At 42.6% G+C, this 18,805-nt stretch overlaps 1 protein-coding gene and 1 long non-coding RNA gene across 4 annotated transcripts in view; one reads left to right on the plus strand and one right to left on the minus strand.

The window, feature by feature from the left end:
• Window positions 1-18,805, plus strand: part of NMT2 (N-myristoyltransferase 2) — a 56,906-nt gene that overhangs the window by 28,510 nt on the left and 9,591 nt on the right. The window contains exons 2-8 of one of the 2 annotated variants that reach the window (XM_072955036.1): window positions 2,256-2,391; window positions 6,469-6,613; window positions 9,348-9,466; window positions 9,563-9,654; window positions 9,780-9,896; window positions 10,779-10,949; window positions 12,056-12,164. In XM_072955036.1, coding sequence (XP_072811137.1) covers window positions 2,256-2,391; window positions 6,469-6,613; window positions 9,348-9,466; window positions 9,563-9,654; window positions 9,780-9,896; window positions 10,779-10,949; window positions 12,056-12,164 — 889 coding nt within the window. The remainder of the gene's footprint in view (window positions 1-2,255; window positions 2,392-6,468; window positions 6,614-9,347; window positions 9,467-9,562; window positions 9,655-9,779; window positions 9,897-10,778; window positions 10,950-12,055; window positions 12,165-18,805) is intronic. The other variant, XM_072955037.1, reaches the window with a different exon arrangement.
• LOC140691437 (uncharacterized) lies at window positions 5,241-15,221 on the minus strand. 2 transcript variants are annotated; one of them, XR_012067057.1, is made up of 6 exons: window positions 12,611-13,161; window positions 11,915-12,007; window positions 11,794-11,829; window positions 7,199-7,315; window positions 6,329-6,562; window positions 5,241-5,861 (listed from the first exon to the last, which is right to left on the minus strand). It is a non-coding gene; the product is annotated as an uncharacterized lncRNA (long non-coding RNA). The 2 variants fall into 2 exon arrangements; XR_012067056.1 differs by lacking the exons at window positions 11,794-11,829; window positions 11,915-12,007; window positions 12,611-13,161 and adding an exon at window positions 15,128-15,221.

Genomic DNA, 18,805 nt, shown 5'->3' on the forward strand with positions numbered 1-18,805 from the left:
TGCCTTGTGATGTTTTTCTTGATAGCCATATATGATGTACTGGGTTGAAGGAACTGCTATACATAGGCCTTTGGTAACAGGGTGGTGAGGTGTGGGGGGATGGGAAGCAGTTTGTCTTGTATCCTTGCCTCCCTTATGGATCTCAGGAAAATTGTTGATTTTTCAGTCTGCTAGGATGGAGTGGTGACATCCAAGCTCCTTACATGCAGAACCAGAAACTGTGTCATTTATTGTTGGTGGAGTGGAAATTGGTATGGTATTTAGTAAAGCAGGCTTAATTATCCACTAAAACAAAAAATGTGCATGCCCTTTGACCTGGCATTTCCACCTGTGGACATGCTAGCAGGAAAACACCAAGATGTAAGTACCAGAATATTTTTTTGCAACAGAATTTTTAATTTTTAATAATTTTAATCATGGTTACATAAAATAGGATACACTTACACAGTGGATGCTGTCCAGTTGCTAAAAAGAAATGAGGCAGCTTCATTTATCCTGATGTGGAAAAAAGAAGAAGTCCAAGATACATTGTTAAGTGGAAGGAGACCAAAAAAAGGCCAAGTTTCAAAATAGTATGTAAGATTTGATTTTTGTTTAAAATTTACTCATGTTGAAAATGAAGGCATGCTTAGAGAAGAAAGACTATTTTAGAAGAATTTATACCAGAAAAACTATTGGTTGCCTTTGAGGGACACTGTTATAAGGCTCTTAAACATATTAGTGACATTTATGTCTTATATAATGAATATGTTTTTGGTAAATAAGTAAAAATTCAAGAAAAGAAAATGTGTCAGATAGAACCCATGAAGACATAGAACAGAACTGATTATTTCTACAACTTTCCCTACATCAGGCGATAATGCAGTAATAATCTCTGACTCTAAATTTGAATTTGTCTGTGGTAGAATAAGCCCCAGAAATGGACATTTTAAATCCCCTTGTGTCTCTTGCTCTTTCAGAAGGTGAGACTCTAAGATGACAAGGGTTCCAAACCAGAAGTGTTTTACCAGTGAATTTTTTTTTCATGTAGAATCCTTCTAATAAAAATCTTTATCAGGAAAAATGTCCCCCTCTTCAGGGAAGCCCTTTCCTTGGTTCTGTTTTGTTGAGATTAGTGGTGTGTTATACCCAAGAGATGTTTATAATGGAATATTTTACAACATGTCTCTCTCCCTTAAAATGCTAACTAAAAAGCAAATTAGTGGAGCAGTGGTAACTGTGGAAGCTTTTTGGCTTCTGTGGTAAAGTGTAGTTGATACCTGTAATTTTCCTGCTTACATCACATCCTGCAGAGTGACTGATTGTAGACTAATACTCTCCTGGGTTCCTGGAGACAGTTGCAGTGGGGAGGTGGCCAGGGGAGGGGCCTTCCCACGTAACACCAAGCAATTCTCAGACACCAGCTGGGTGTCCTACAGTTCGGCTCAGAGACAGTATCCATTTCCACTGGTTAGGGGCTCATTCCTGTAAGACTGCTCCCCTACCCCTCCAGGCATCACAAATAGCAGACTGTGTTTCTGACTGGGCTGCAGATTGGAAGTTCCAAAGGCCCCCTCCTTAGGTTCCATTCACTTGTTAGAGCAGCTCACAGAACTCAGAGGAACATTTACTTACTAGATCACCTGTTTATTATGAAAGGATGTAACTCAGGAACAGCCATATGGAAGAGATGCAGATAACAAAGTATGGGGAAGGGGCACGGGGCTTCCATACCTTCTCCAGGTGTCACTGTCCCCGAAGCACCATGTGTTCACCAACCCAAAGCTCTCAGAACCCCCTCCTTTTGGATTTCTTTGGAGGCTTCCTTACATATGCATGATTGATTAACTCATTGCTCGTTGATACTTGATTCAGCTTCTTCAATCCCTGAGGTCAGGAGGGTGGAATTGAAAGTTCCAACTCTCTAATTACATGGTTGGTTCCCCTGGCAACCAGCCCCCACCCTTAAGTGCTTCCTAAAGCCACCTCTTTAACCTACCATAAGGGACACCTTTAAGTTCTCATCTCTTAGGAAATTCCTCGGGTTTTAGGAGCTGTGAGCCAGGAACCATGGATGAAGACCAAATATACATGAAAAATATATATTTGGTTATCTGAATGTATATATTCCTTATTAATCACAGTGTCACACATCCTACCATACTTTTTTCCTCCTGTGTATAACATTGTTTTTCCTAAACGATTAATTGCATGCAATTTCAAGTTTTGCGTTATGACCTGTTGTTGTTTTATGAACTCTGTGAATTTCCTAACAGAAGTCCCGGAGGGGATTTGGGTGCCAAAAAGAAAAAGAAGAAACAGAAGAGAAAAAAGGAGAAACCAAATTCTGGCGGCACCAAGTCAGACTCAGCATCTGATTCCCAGGAGATTAAAATTCAGCAGCCTTCAAAAGTGAGAGCCGTGTTTTTATCTTAGCCTCTGTGGTGTCTCATGCATGTGAACGTGGGTTCATGCAGCTTAGGCGAGTGCCCTGTTGGATCAGAGGTGCTGTTAGGGTACTGTTGTGACTGTGGACTGAACAGTGGTGGTAACCGGAGGGTGTTCACAGCCTTCCTGAAGCTGCCGTTGGCACCCAGATAACTGAGAGGTTTGTACTGTGCTTCTGTGTGTGTGTGTGTATGTATTCTGCCTGTGTTTTCCCCCTTTCTCAGCAAATTAGCACATAAATTGCAGTCATAGAAGAAAGTCTCAGTGTGACCTTGTTAGGTTTTTGCTTTTTGTTTTTGTTTTTTGAAGTTACACTTAATACTTGATTCCTTTTACTTCAGGAGATAATTCACATTTTAATTTTTCTGGGTGTCTGTCTAATTACCTGAATAGCACAACACCATCTGGCAGCAGATTCCGGTGGGAGCCACCACGGGTAAGTCTAACGCCGACTTTGAACTGGACCAGTCTGCAGCGGCCATTCTTAATTCTGTTGCCAAGGGTGGGAAACAGCTCTTAACCTTCCCTGGGGAGATGCGCCCATTTGAGACCAAACCAGAAGTTGCCTGGCAGTGCCCTGCCTGGGCAGATGGCCTGTCTCATGTGCCTCGGAGGTGCCAATGCCCAGTGCCCCTTCCCCAGGGCCACCATGGTCACCCTGGCAATGAACAGAGACCTTGTGTCCTGGGCCCGAGGGAGCACACAGCTCCCCCATACCAGAAACTCACAGTGAAAAGGGTAGAGTTAGAAATGTAACAACACAGAGTAGCTGATGATTGTGGCTCCATGTAGGTTGGATGGCGTGTGGCTCTCAGCAGAGCTGAGTCGCGGCCCCAGGGCCCTCAGCTGTGTGTCTGCAGGCTCTGCACCTCCTCCAGCTCATTTCACCTGCAAAGTGGGAACAGTGCCTTCTTCCCGACTCCCAAGGCTGTTAGGAGGTTACAGTGAGACCGCCTTTATTGAATGGTTTTTATCCTGCAAAGCACTATACGTGGCAGTTGTTACGATTATGCAAGTTTTATGGGGTCTAAACTCTTTTTCTCGCACAAAGTTTACATTGTGTGGCGTTGAGTGAGCCTTGGAGATTGCTTTTTTGTTGTTGTTGCCTGTTTAACACATAAGGATCAGGAATCACCGAGAAGGAAAATCTCCCCACATTTTCCCAACTGCCTTTCTGGGGCAAGAAGAAAGTGGTGTCTCCCTCCCTAGTTTTTCAGCTTGTTTTTGTGTAATGAATAATGGTAAGTTCCGAGGTAGCTCATATAAGGGACACCATATGCTTATAAGATATTTTTTCTTTTTCTCAATGTGGCTTCCTTAGACGAGTGTGGTGTTACTTACATGCAGTTGTGACCAACTCCTTATTGCTTCTGTCATCATTATCAGCTGCCACCCGTCTCTGTATCCCTGATGATTTTGAGCCCTTCCCCTGCCTCTGGTCACTTGTAAGGAAGTACAGCCAGCCAAGGCAGGAGGAACTGCTGGCATGATATAGTGGAGAAGTTCTTTCCTTTTTTAATGAAAAATAAATCAGAATTGTTTTATTGTGGGCTTTTCATTGCATTTTTAAAACTTGGGGCTCCTTTCTCTTTAGATGCCAGCTCAAAATAACACTATGAATTGAACTATGTTTTGAGAATATTATGGTTCGTGCCCAAGAACCAGACTAAAATGACATTTGTCTGGATTTTTCTATACTTCTTAGTGGTAAAGGACTTGGATTTTTTTTCCCAAGTATTAAATTTGGAAAATAATGGGCAAAGAGTAAAAGAGGAGTGTCTGGCTCTTAATGGGAATATAATAATGGGGTGGATACACATTCTCACCTTTCCTAACACCTCATTTGGTGCCACTGTGGAACGTGAGTGCGGAGGTTTAAGAATTTATCGTAGCTGAGTTTTCCTCACTGCTCTGTCACCATGGATTTGGAGGCTGTGCTTACTTAAATCTACTTTAAGAAAGCACTTAAGAGTATCCCCTATATAAATATTGAATCACTGTGGTATACACCTGAAACTAATATAATATTGTAAATCAACTAGACTTCAATACAAGGAAAAAAAAAAGGAAAGCATTTAATATTGAGCATTGGGATGTGAATATTTCATGAATGGTGATTTCACGTGTAGACTGCTGGTCAACTTGCTGAGGCAGAAACCATTCTGAGGGCTTCTTCATGAAGAGGGGATATCACTATTGGCTCCTTTGGAACAAAGATGCTGATTGCATGTGTGTTACAAAATGGTTGGAGTTTGGTACATTTGTGTTAGAGGATTTAACTCAAATAGCAGGAAAGAAGAATTAACTACAGCAAATTCGATTCAGACGCTGTAGGTATATTCTTTTAAGACTAGGTTCTGCTTGGCTTATCTTAAGATAAACCGAACCAGTGCGTGTTGAAGCATTATTAGTCAAAACATTATGGGCTCTCACTTCCTATTTGAGTTGTAGGTCTCCTAATTGATTGTGTTACTGGGAGTTCAGATGGATGCACATTTCATGTTGCTAGAAATTAGTTACTTTTGTGTGGGAAGTTCAAAAGAGACCCAAACAAAATAAATCTGAAAATGAAATAAATTAGAACAAGAAAATTATTTTGTTAAATGGTTATGTGTCATTGACATATGACCCTTATGATCTAAACCTCAATGGGAATATGAGATAAAGAGCTGATAAAATTTGTGGCTGTCCTGGGTAATGCTGTTAGACTTCTAAGTGGAGACATTTAGACTTCAACCTACCTCCAGTTAGACTCTGGCACTTTGTGTCTTGGAATCATTTTTGTGGCAAGAACCTTAAAGAAACCCAGTGAGTCAAGCACAGGATGGTCTGTATTGAATAAACCCCATTTTGTACTGGGTCAAACAAAGAAGCTTCCCAGATTAAAGGATTTGCTCCAGACCACAGACTTCAGATTCAAAATTGAACAGAAGTCCAGAGCTGCTGTCGGTAAACCATTGAAGATTGGTGGTACCTTTCCTTGGTACCCATGGTATTGGCATATAGGGAAACCAAAGGGCTGTGAGATTCCTTCCAATCACTTCTGAACCACAGTGAGGAGCATTCTCTGTATGGCATTGAAATTCTGATACTAATTAATAACTTCACTCATTGAAAAACCTCACCAATTTCCATATTCAGTCCTACCTACCACTCTCTCATTTCAAGTATTGTCTCATTTTCCACATTACATTATTTGAGAGATTTTCCAAAAAAGAAAAAAGAAGATCTGGGGAATCTTCAGAGATGGCAGAAATATGGTTTTGAGGAAGGAACTTTAAAATTAAAAGGAATGGTCCATTTTGTAGACTGAGAATATGTTTTACTTACAAGGGAGGTTCTTCACGACCCTTGGATTAGGGAGGACAGGCTGTAGTCATGAAAGGCTCTGAATCCATGGAGCAGACGGCTCATGCTTGTTGAAAGGTCCATCTCTGGAGAAGCATCACAGTCAGGAGAGGGTGGGGTGTGGTCCAGGAGGAGAACAGCCGTTAGAGAGTCCTTTCTTGATGAACTTCCTTCCCAGCCCAGCACTAAGTTCAGATCTCTCTCTTTCTTTTCACGAACTGAAATTTCCCTCGTCTGCCCGGTTTCTGCTTTGAAGTTACTTCTTTTGTCCCCATGTTGCTACTGTCCAGCATTAACCCCAACAGTGACACCAAGGCCAGAGGCTGACTGGCTTCTGTGTGATAGTGACTTTGCATTGCTTGTCCCCCTTTTTGTTGCTCGGGCCACATGAGTAACTGATGGTGAGGACTGTTTGCCAGTGGGTGGGAAACTGAAGCAAAGAGTGGTTCGATTTACTTTCGATTTCCCAGACTGTCTGAGCCCCATTAAAACTGTAGAACTGTTGTTGCCTTTAACCTAATATGTTTGCTTATATTTTAATATGTTAGCATACCTGAGCCCCAAGGCCAGGCTTAGAGGAGGATCACGCATTTTCCCAGCAAACGCTCTGGTCTCCAAGGCAGGAGCACATATAGGATTGGGAGCAGTGGCAGCTTCCTCATACTTTGTGTCTGTGTGTCTTTGCTGTTGTAGAATCCCACCATTCCAATGCAGAAGTTGCAGGATATCCAGAGGGCAATGGAGCTGTTATCTGCCTGCCAGGGCCCCGCCAGGAACATTGATGAGGCTGCCAAACACAGATACCAGTTTTGGGACACTCAGCCGGTACCCAAACTAAGTAAGCTTTTCTGCCGTCCCTTCCCCTCCCCTCAAAACAAAGCTGGGTTAACAACAGACAAAAAACACAAAAGAGACTTTACTTCACCTATATGATTTGTTTCATGCCACAATTCAAAATTTACACTAAAGTCATATTTTCCTTCTTAAAATAAATACTGGGTGGCAACACTGGCTTTCAGTAACAAAATTTTAGTGTAATTCCTGTCCCTATAAAAAAAAATACAGTTTCCCCAAACTTGAAACATTCATGTATTTATATATATATGTATATATATATATACACACACACACACACATATATATATTATAATTATACATATATGTATTATATATATGTATAAAAGAGGGGTCTCCCCCACCCCATATTTTTTGGTTCTGAGCTTCATGGAGTTGTTTTCCCTCTACATAAATTTTTAACAGTCTCACATCTCAGTTATCACATAAGACACATAAAATTTGCCCTATTAAATCTTGCTGAAATGGAAAATGCTGCTGTTTAAACAATAGGATTCTGAACTCTCACCCTTGGTGTCCATTATTACCAATGAGATAACATTCCAGTATAAAAAGGGAATCGGGTCACCTCGTCAAGGCCATTGTAAGTGCTCTGGGTCATGTAACATTCTCTCTAATAGGCCTCCTCCCTCAGCGCTTGGCCTGCTCCGTCACATTTCACTTAAACTTTTACCAGTTAACATTTCTGGAAAACATGATTTCATTGTTACTCTTTCACATTATGCAAGAAAAAAAAGATGATATAAATGCCATAAAAATGTTTATAAATGTGTCACCAGCTAGACCTGCCACTTTGTCTTATGTTCTGTGAAGGTAGATATCATATAATTATTTCTGTATTTCTCTTCCTTGCTGGTTTCAGTTCTAGAATCTGTATGATAAGAAGGTATTCTTTGCCATCCCAAACTCTTCTTGGCCCAGTTATGTACAGATGATCAGTTTTATCACATATAAGGCAGGGCACAATCCTTCAATGTGCCTTCAAATAATGGGTTTCAGGCTTTTTAAAGTGCCCGTTCCCTTCCTGCCCACGCCCACCCCAAGGAGCTTTAAAAAGCAAGAGCTTCAGAGTGTGAAAGAAAAAAGAAACTATCTTGTTGTTTTTTTTTTATTCCAGCCTCTAGAAACACATCTGGTAGTGGAGGAAGACTCTCTGAAATGAATTTACAGGATTTTAAATAACATTGAGTTGCGTGACCGTTAGCTAAAGGGATATAGATGCATTGATCTGAATGTATTGGGTTGGGCTGAATGCTGCTGGTGACTTTTGGGTCACTGCCCAGGGGAGAAGGAGGCTTCCAGCTGGCACTTAACCCCAGTGCAAATTCTTTAGGAAGGCAGCCCCACTGCTCAGCTCATTTTGGCCCCTGCCCTAAATCCTCGGAGGGTTCTCGGGTTCCTAGAACCCTCCCTTTGCACCTCAATTAAGGCAGTGCCAGGTTAGTACGGGAGGGGGGCCTGAGATCAAGGAAAACATTTCAAGGTCAGGGAGACTTTGCCTCTTCGTTTCTCTCCAGAGCCGTGTCCCAGTTCAGCCCAACACACCCAGCTGTTTGGAGCAGCTTGAATGGGATAGTCCCCTGATGTTGTGTGGATTAGCCAAACCCTAAGCAACTCACAGGGAACCCCAAGGGAGCAGCTGGGAATCTGGCCACCAGGGCTGACCCAAGCGAGCTGAGGTATTCACATGAAGAGGAGCTGGCAGAATGGAGTTAGATGAAACTGCAAAGTCAGGGGTCGGGAAGAAGAGAAAGGGAAGCCCCTTGGGGGTGGTGCAGACCCTGTGACTTCCACCTGTAAAAAGGTCTACACCTGGAGGGCATCTATTCAGCAGATACTTGTGTGTCTGTCACTAAATGCCACGCACTGGGACACAGACCTGGGAAACAGTGATAGGAAAGAAGGATGAATGGTGGTCGGGCAGGGAGGACGTACTCTGCCAGGGAAGAAGTTTTAGTTGGGGAAGGATGCTAAGAAGAAGCGATGTATAAACTTATATCTGAAAAAAATGCCAGCAGCCAGCCGTGTAAAGGACAGGCGATGGACCTGAGGGAGGTCAGTAGGGCTGAAGCCTTGGGAGCAGGGCCGGGTGGACGTAACGAGGGTCACCAGGCAGGCAGCGGCCACAGTCAAGGGCCTGGATTTTATCCCAGCCACTTCAGAAAGCTCCAGAGAAGGAACTGGAAAAGGGCACCTTTGTGGGAATCGCTGGAAACACTGATGGCTTGAACTGTGCTGCCAGGAGTCCAAATAGATGGAAACAGTCCTGAAATTAATTTTGGGTTTTGCTGAGAAGGGTCAGAGGTCCCTGCAGCCCTTTCCCCACCGTTTGTTGAAAAGCAGAGTTAAAAATATAACATCTCTAAGGCTGTCTGTCATTTCAAATCTGTGTTGCTGGCAGTGGTGCTGACATCTAGGGGTTGAGACGGAGAAATCCCTATCGTTTCGTAATGTCCAGCGTGTCTTCGAATGACCAAGGATTCCTCCTTTTATTTAATTGGTGAAATATAGTTACTCTCCCCCAGTACGTAACTACCCCATGTCACTCTCGAGGTAGCTGAAACAATACTATATTATACTAAACTACTATATATGCTAAACCCAAGAGCCCTACACCTGATTTTGTTTCACATCACTGACCATTTTGGATAGTCAGAATACTTTGTAATGGAATCGTCTCTTCTTGTCTTTCTTTTTCTCATCATCCCCATCTCCAGATGAAGTAATAACATCTCATGGTGCAATTGAGGCTGATAAAGAAAACGTGCGTCAGGAACCGTATTCCTTGCCACAGGGTTTTATGTGGGACACTTTAGATCTGGGTAACGCCGAAGTGGTGAGTAAAACTCTGGCGTTCAGGACCTGCGTTGGCATGTGTGGCTTCTGCCTTGGTCCTGAGCCCCAGAGGTAGGACACGTGTTTGGTCTTGCAGCTCAGGGAGTTGTACACCCTGCTGAATGAGAATTACGTGGAAGACAATGACAACATGTTCCGGTTTGACTATTCGCCCGAGTTCCTGTTGTGGTCAGTCTGGCCAGTCCTGTGTGCCTGGTGGGGAGGGGGCAGCAGCTGGGCTGGCCTGTCTCTGTCTGTCCATGTTTTCTTGGACACTAACTGGTACCTGTTTTCCTTGCCGGCGCTGACTGCAGGGCTCTGCGTCCCCCAGGCTGGCTCCCTCAGTGGCACTGTGGGGTCAGGGTATCTTCGAACAGAAAACTAGTGGGGTTCATTAGTGCTATCCCTGCAAGCATCCGGATCTACGAAAGGTACATGTTAAAGCCTGTCCTACACTGGGTTGTGATGAGGACAGCTGTCCTTTTCTCTCTCTTTCTCTCTCTGCCTCTTAGTCTCATCCATGCACACACACGGGTATGTATATGGGTACACAGCTAGAAGTAGGGGATTTGATTCTGGGGAAAAAACTACTTGAGGGTTTTTTTTAAATCTTTCTATCTGTAGGATATGTATGCTCCATTTTTGCTCTGGGTCTCCAGCCCAGAAAGTCAGAGATGCAGCTATGAACCTCAAAGATCTAATGCATAACCGGTCTGTTCATCTTTCAGTATACTGGGTGAGCTTATTTACTGCTAAAAAGCATTTGATCTCAAGGGGTATTTTGTGCCAAATGAAATACCTGCATATCTGGAAACAGAGCAGAGGATGAGCTTTGAAGCTCCGGAAGGTTTCGTGGCGCTCAGAAAGGCACCAGCTCTGGCCTGGTCAAGGCACTATCCAGGGGTCCTGGGGATTGCATTATATTCGGAAGCAACGCCTTATCAGATTCTGCATCCAGGTGACCCAGTTACTGGCGTAATTGGGTACATTACAGGACAAACAGATCTAGAAACTTTGAGGCACATCTGATCCAGTTTTAAACCGAAAACTTATAAAAGACCGAAGTTCTCAGATGTATTTAGGACAAGAGGGTTTGCATCTCCAGAGTTATGGTCCTTTTGGTGGGGGAGTCTGCGGAAGAGGGTGTCTCTCTGAATTTGTGAAGGATCTGAATGATGGTGTATTTTTCTTAAATATGATGTTAAAGGAGGCCTTTCAGTTTCTCATTCTTTGAGATGTGATGGGTGTTGTCTTGTTTTTTTAAATGTTTTCCTCTTACATGGGCTCTAAGTTTTGACATCTTTGTGTCTTAGCGTGAAGAAGATGGTCGAAATCAACTTTCTCTGTGTGCATAAGAAATTGAGATCGAAACGTGTAGCCCCGGTGTTGATTCGAGAAATAACCAGAAGAGTGAACCTGGAAGGGATTTTCCAGGCCGTTTATACTGCTGGTGTGGTTCTTCCTAAGCCAGTGGCCACGTGCAGGTAATAGCTTGGCACCTCTGTCTTGCGTGTCACCTGTACCTAATGCTGTGAGCCTCCTGCCTGTTGCTCCAGGTGTTCTCTGCTCTTGTAACCCAGAGGGATTTGGTGATGATGTGGGTGGTTGGCAGCAGAGACGGAGACAGAACCAGGCAGCACTGGGCCAGCGCTCCTGCACAGTGCTGTATCGCCACTTCTGTCTCCTCCGTTTGACAGACTAGTCTCTCCCTCAGGGAAACCCAGGGCGTCAGGATCTTGAGATGTCCTTGTAGGACCATCTTCTCCCTCCTCTCTGACACTCAGTGTTATACCAGTGCTGTCAGGAACGACTCCAAAAGCTTGATTAACATCATCAGAAAAGCCCAGACATGTTCGTTGGCTAAGAGTAAGAAGAAGGCTAAAGCTCTCTTTTTATGACTTACCTACTCTTCTCAGGCTTTTGAAGGTCAATCCACTAAGAAAATTGCTTATCATGTTGTCACTGAACTAACCAGTTTCTAGAGCATCAGAAAGAGTTTTATCTCCCTCTGCTATTTTTATCGACTCAAATAAGATAAAACTTCAGGAAAACAGTACAAAAGACAAAACTGTAAAATGACTCTGTCCTATTACATTATTCATAAATAAACAGAATAAATAAGACTGCACAGGTGTATTTTAATACAGTCATTCATCCCAGTCCCTAAACTGGAATCACTTAAGAAATTCAAGCTCATTTCTCAAATAGTTGTTTTCTTTGGTGTACGTTATATAAACGTGAAGGTTACTAACTTCAGGGGAGTATTTTCATGTTTTTAAATGTTTTGGTTTGCCTTCTTAGAATCTGTGATGATCATTAAATACTTACAAACTGGATGTCATCAATATATCATTTGCAATTTTCCTAAAAGAGATGAAAGGTTACAAATGACAAACGAACATAACTGGACATGATTTAGAGGTAAAAAAATGACTGATAAAATAATTACATGAGAAAAGGGCCGGCTTCCAGCTCTGCACTAGGCACAAGATAAGTGTTTCTTGAAGGCGTCTGTAGCAGCTGAGCTGAGACAGAGTAAAACCTTGGAGAGGGAGATCAATCAGATCGTAAAACCTTTATTGTATTCCAGATACTGGCATCGATCACTCAACCCCAGAAAGCTGGTAGAAGTCAAATTTTCTCACTTGAGTAGAAATATGACTTTGCAGAGAACAATGAAGCTATACAGACTTCCGGATGTAAGTAAGAATGATTTGCAGTTTTTCGAAGCTGTTAACAATTAAGCTTTAATGTAGAAAAAAATTATTTGCAGGAAGCTAAAAACTGGCTCACATGTCTGAGGATGTGAATATGCAGCTAAAAAGACTACATAGAGCCCCAGGTCCAGGAAAAGGAGGGGAGTTCATTTGGAAATACCAGGTGGCTTTTTTAATGCTTTTTAAAGTTCTTCACTTTGAAGTTGGATAGGATTGAACTCAAGACATGTAAGTTTTGAACTTTTGAGTATTTCTGTTCTGTTCAGTAAGAGGGAAGAAAAATTCAAGCTTGTGATATCTTAACAAATGGAACTAAGGAGAGACCCGGGGAGAGGAAATAATGTCTCATTAAATTAGCATCTTTTTAAACTAGTAAATTCCCAGTATGAAAAATTGTCTCTTAAAAGGGGAAATTTAAATGTGCTTACCCATCTTGGCTTTATTTGGGGCTCAGATGATGAATTAGTTACCTATTGCTATGTGCCAGATCTCCACATGGAAGCTTCAACAGACACACGTACCATCCCTTGGGTTCTGTGGGTCAGGAGTCAAGGCACAGCTTAGCTGAGGCCTCTGCTTCTGGGTTTCTCATGAAGGTGACATCAAGGTGTCAGCCAGAGCCGGGGTCTCATCTGAAAACTTGACTGGGGTTGGGTCTGCTTCCAAGCTCATGTGGCTCTTGGCAGCCTTGTAGGCAGTTGAACTGGGTCTTCAGTTCCCTGTTGGCTGGGAATTTCTGTGGAGTAGCTCCCAACACGGCCACTTACTTCATCAAAGTCAGTGAGGAGAGTCGACAGAGAATCTGCCAGCAAGATGCAAGTTAGAACCCTATGTCATCATAATCAGTTCACCAAGTGGAATCACTGTTGCCATATGTCCTTGGTTAGAAGCTGGTCACAGGCCCCACCCACACTCAAGGCGAGTGGATCGCAAAGGCGTGAACACCAGGAAGAAGGCATCACTGGGGCCATCTTGGAATCTGTCCGCCACAGATGGGACCTTTTGTGTGAAGCTTTGATTTCATCAGAGCTGTTCTTTCTTTGGCATTATAGTAGATATTTAAACCTGACTGAGGGATTCATGTGGAATGTAGCCACGTTCCCCCGAACATGGTGAAGACTTCACCTTAGGAGGGTGCAGCTCTTTTTGTCTTTTGCCAGTTGTGTGTTTACCAAACGCACGTGATCAGCAGCTGCATGAACTGATGTCTGTTCCAATGACGGACCAGAATCAACTAATTTCTGACCTGGGCAGAATTTAACAAGGAGAGAAGCAGTGGTGCAGGAGACCAGGAGTCATCATTCTGGGGCTTCACCAGCCGGCAGAGGGACTGGAGGCCTGGTCTCCCCTCTGTCTAAGCTGTAGTTGCAGACAGCGAGGCTGGAACTAATGAGCTCACCACCTGTCTGTGAGGCCAAGGAGGGAAGAGGGAATGTGGATCAGAACAGAAGGAAATGAAAAGCACAGGGGATGTGACGAAGGAGGGTCCACACAACCTGGGGAAGAAGAACCAGGCCCCTCAAGCTGGGGGAGTGTACAGAGGTACATGCCCTGAAACTGAGATGTGGGAAGATGCTCAGAGAGGCCACGCCATCAACGGGACCATCAGTATTTCCTGATCAGCTAGAAATCCTTTCTGCTAATGGCCAAGACCCAGAGCGACCGAGAGGGACAGAGTCACGTAGAGGCACATGTGACAGTGAGAACAAAGGGGTGCAGTGCACCGTTGAGTCTGGCATCCTTCTTTGTCAGTTTTTAAATATTTTGCTGTATAGGGGTTGAAATAAGAACCCAAAAGATGCCTTTTTTCACTGGAGGCTAATGCCGTTCTGCCTTGGTCTCCCCAAATTTCAGTTTCTTGAACCTAAATCTGTTGAGCTTGTGTGCAAGGAAAGCACCCCTTTAAATACAGTTGCATAAAATGGAATGAAAGGTAAGGAATTTTAGTACCTGTCATTGGTTTCTTTGGGATGATTAGAATTTGAGGTGCTGAAAGTTATTTTTGACTTGACTTTGTCCATCAGCCTTCACATTTTTGTACAAGCATCAGTCAACTCACAGGTATCAAAGTTTTGACAAGTTGGTGATAAATCACTGGTTGGGAATTGGTGGTGAAACCAAACTTTGGCTTCCTAGTTGTAGTTAACTTAGGTTCCTTGGTAGAGCGGTCCTCTTCTAGCCGTGGTGCTGTGGTGACTGCCTGTTGTCTTCCCTGGTAAGTTGAAGTTGTAAAGTACTCTCACATATATTCAGCATACTCTCCCTGTGACCTTTTGAAGTTGGTATTCTTATCCCCATTGTACAGATGGAAAGACTGAGGCTTTTGAAGTTTGAAGCTTAGACAAGAGCCTGTCACTAATAAGTGGAGGACATAGTGTGCGGGCCCCAGACTTCTGTGTTTTTTTTTTTCTCCTGTGAGGTCCCTTTGCCTCCACTGTCACCTCTAACACACCCGCTGTCGTGGCACCAAGGCCCAGTCCCACCAGATGTCTCCTTGTGCCATCATTAGAGACCAGGGTGAGGCAGGAAAGGATGGCTGTCAAGGTCTAAGCAGCTTTTGTTGGCGTGTTCCAGCCTCCCTTCCCCCTTTTAAGTCATAGGGAAGGAAAGAAAACTAAAGAGTAAATTCATGAAAAACAGAGAAGACAGAAGAGATGGAAATAGAGATATTGGAAAATTGGAAGGTGTCGACAGCAGCCACCTCACTTAGAAGCTGGATGAGGCAACATAAACCAGACCACCTCCTTCTCTCCCAGTGGCCCAGATGGGTGAGGCCACTGCTAGCAACAGCAGCATTTTAGAACATTTTTGTATTGGGGGCAGGGTCTAGCTTAGTGGTAGAGTTTGTGCTTAGCATGCATCAGGTCCTGGGTTCAATTCCCAGGACCTCCATTAAAAAAAAAAGAACATTTTTGTACCATTAAGCAGAAAGAGAAGAAGCTTACTGAATACGGCCTTTGCTTTATGACTCAGTCTCATGTTCTCATTCACCATGGCCGTTTCTCTTACCGGGCCTGCTGTAGGTCTTCTCCGCAGACTTCTGACTGGAGGGGTTCACATTTATTATGACAAGCATTATGCTAAACAGTTAACATCCATAATCCCCTTTATTATTCATAACAATCATAGAGGACAGGTCATTGTCCTCAGTCACAGAAGTGGACACTGAAAAATCAGATGGGTTTGTTCAGAGCCTTCTGATCAGGACAGAACCATCCCCAGAGCCCACCCCATGAGCCACTGTTACCTAAAAGACCAAGAGTAACACAGATTCCTACCCTTTAAATGTTGGTTTGTTTTTAATTTGGTGTTGAGAATTTCCAAACGACGTTGGATTTTTTTTTTTCATCAGTGCTCTTAAAGGTGAAGAAGGAATTTGAAGTAGATGAAAAGCAGGAGTCAGGTTACTCTCCCAGCATCTTTACAGTGCGATGCAAGAAGTTTTCGCATGTGAAGACGTGCTAAGACACAGGAGATGTTCTAGATGTAGTAGCTGTGGATTTTTTTTTTTTTTTAGTGTTTAATGTCCTACTCCTTCTTAAATCAAATAAATAACCGTAATCATTGCTTACATCTCTACCTTGGAATCTTGACTCCAAAACAGTTCACACCACAGATTTGACAGAGAACAGCTCTGCTTCTGGTTTTTAATAGAACTCCATTTCCTTGTGTATGAGCAGATTTTACAGAGATTTCAATTTATGTACAATGAGTATGAGTTAGACTGTGGGAAAGTATATCTGATTCAGAAATAGAATTTGCTTGTGAATTTTAAGATTTTCCTCAGTTACTGGAAATGTTTGGGGGTTTTTGTTGGTTTGTTTGTTTTTGCTGTTTATTGAACTTTCAGAAAACATCGACACTTTCCTCTTTTGGATTATACCAAAGCTTACCATTTTTATCTAGGCATAACATTTTCCCCACTTCTTCCTGAAGACAACAGCTATAATTGGAGTGTTTGTTTAAACATTTTAAAATTTATCTTAAAATTTATGCTTCTATAGATTTTGGAGAGTATGTGACTCCATGACATTAGAAGGAAATAAGTGTGGGCTTGGAGATAATAAGCAGTTGTTAGTGAGCAAAAGTAAATACTCTTCTCCTGTTTCTAATACCTTATATTTTTTATAGCTGGATACAGTCTGATGTTCTCTTTTGCTTTAATGCTCCTGTAAAGATTTGTCTGAAGTGCTTATAAACTGCCGAGTTTATCTTTCTCCCTGCCTTTTCACCAAGACATACTGTTTCACTGAGCTTTCCTATTCTAAATTCTACTACCCATTTTTCTGACCTTCAGAGACTTCACATAGCAGTTCTCACAGTCTGGTCCAGGGACCCGTGGAACTTCCCACAGCCCTTCAGGGGGCCCGTGAAGTCAAAGTTTTTATAACACAAAAAGATAATTTACATTTTTCACTTTTATTATCTTACTACAGGTGCACTGGGAAGTCATCCAGAGGCTGTATGGAATGTGAGCTTATATGTTCTTTTGTTTTAAAATTTTTAAGTTCACTTCTAATATGATAAATATGGATGAATATAACCCACATTAGCAAAGCTCTTTGGGAGCACTGAATCATTTTTAAGAGCATAACAAAGCCCCAGACCAAGATACTTGAGAACTGCTGCTTTAAGGATGTCTGCTGGGCAAAAAGATGTTGACTTCAGTGATTTCACAGGATGAATACTCAGTGAATAAGAACTGTGCTGAAGAAGCCTGTTTTACTATAGAAAGTTGTCAGCAGACTTTAGTCTTCATTTATGAATGGTCTCTGTCAACAGATCCCATGTTTCCTGTTGCTTTCATTAGTTAATCTAACTGCTTGATATTACTGCTTGATTGTTACTGAATCAGTAACAGAAGAAAAAAACAGTCTGATATTGAGAAGGGCTATTTAAAATTTATCCAGGTCATCCTCATAGCAAAAAATAACCTTTTCAAATGACAGCAGTATACATGTGGTATGATTTTGGTCTTCCACCAGCATTTAGAAATGTGTATTTGTTTCATTTCACACTGTTTAGAAATCGTGCAGGCTCCCTCCTCCCACAAACTGCAATATAGAAGTGCTCCACGTAACTAGAACTGGCTTAGGGAGACAGAGGAGAATACCGCTTCACGCTTGGCTTGCACTCAGATGCCAGACCACGGACATGTCATCTCCTCAGAGCTGACAGTGACATTTTCTGTGTCTTCAGCCTTCACCTCACCTTACTGGGTAAATGACTGGTACAAAACCTAGGAATTAATTCATTGATTCAACACCAATTCAGGCCATTAGTAACCAAGGGTTAAGCCTTGGATGGAAACCTGGATATTTCTGGTCCTTTGGCTTTGAGACCCACCGAAAGACAGAAAGTATTGAGTTCTCTATTAGTCAAGGACTTCAATTCTCTCATTTTAGGATATCAAACTATTTTAGCTGCATTACTGTGTCTTTACAGATTAAAGAAATCTGAACTGAGTGGCACATAGTAAATACTCAGCTAAGGACTGCTGGGTCTGTAAACAGGGAGAACACATCTCCTGTCCCCTCCCAACGCTAATCAGTAATCCAGCAGCATTCTTTGTCCCTGAACCTTAGAGACCTCAGCATGACGACTAGCATCTGTCAGAACCAGCACTCAAGATGAACACCCATTTTCCACCTCGGGTTTCTCCCCTCCCACTGGTCTGGGGGCATGTAGGAATTGTGACGGTCTAATTTTAGAGGCAGTTTTTAATTTGAAAGTCCTTAGAAATAATTTAGGACAGAAAAGATAGAATAGCACTATTTAGATACAGGATACTTGTCGCTTAGAATTTAACCAGTATTTCTTCAAGAAAAAAAATATCAAATTAACTGGAAAATTGAGGTTATATTTGTAAGTATTGAATTTTTTGTTGTACAAACAAACATGTAGAGTGGGCCTTCCTGCTCCTAGTGTCAGGTGTGCTGATGTCTGGACGCTTCCTGTAGTGGATGTCTGGAGCCCCTTTAAGAAAAAGCACTTGAACAAATCCAAATGGGGACATGTCCTCACCGTGAGGGTTTGCTATTCCTAAGGCCTAATGTAAATATTGTGACATTCTAGAATGGTGGATTCAGATGCCTGTTCTGATCACCTTTTAATCAAAAGATGGCATGAGAGACCAGGGCCAGGACTTGGCAACCAGCCATTCGTCCTTGGCTGTTAAAATGCTTGCCTTCCCCTACTGACCAATATGATTCACTCTTCTTTCATTTTTGTTGCTCTTGAGAACAAAATAGCTACATCTTTTTCACAGGCTGTTGAACAAAATATGTTTCTCAGTCATTTTCAACTGTGTTTTCAAAATGTCAGACGTGGCAATCTTGAAGTGTAAAACATGCTAAGATTACTCTGCCCTGTCGTGTAGGCTGTTAAAATTCTTGGCATTGGTATATAGATCAACTTGTAGTGTTCCTGTTGGCTTTGTTTGAGTCAAAGGCAACACTGACTCAAGACCTGGTACATGGAGATAAGAAGATAGATCACACTGTGTAGCTTATATTCTAACCCAGTGCTTTTCAAACTTTGTGTGTAAACAAAGCACCAGGGGATCTTATGAAATTGCACCTTCTGACTTGGTAGGTCCGGTGCAGCCCCAAGATTTTGCAGTT

Source organism: Vicugna pacos, chromosome 35 (genome assembly GCF_048564905.1).
Source record: "Vicugna pacos chromosome 35, VicPac4, whole genome shotgun sequence".
Taxonomy (NCBI): Eukaryota; Metazoa; Chordata; class Mammalia; order Artiodactyla; family Camelidae; genus Vicugna; species Vicugna pacos.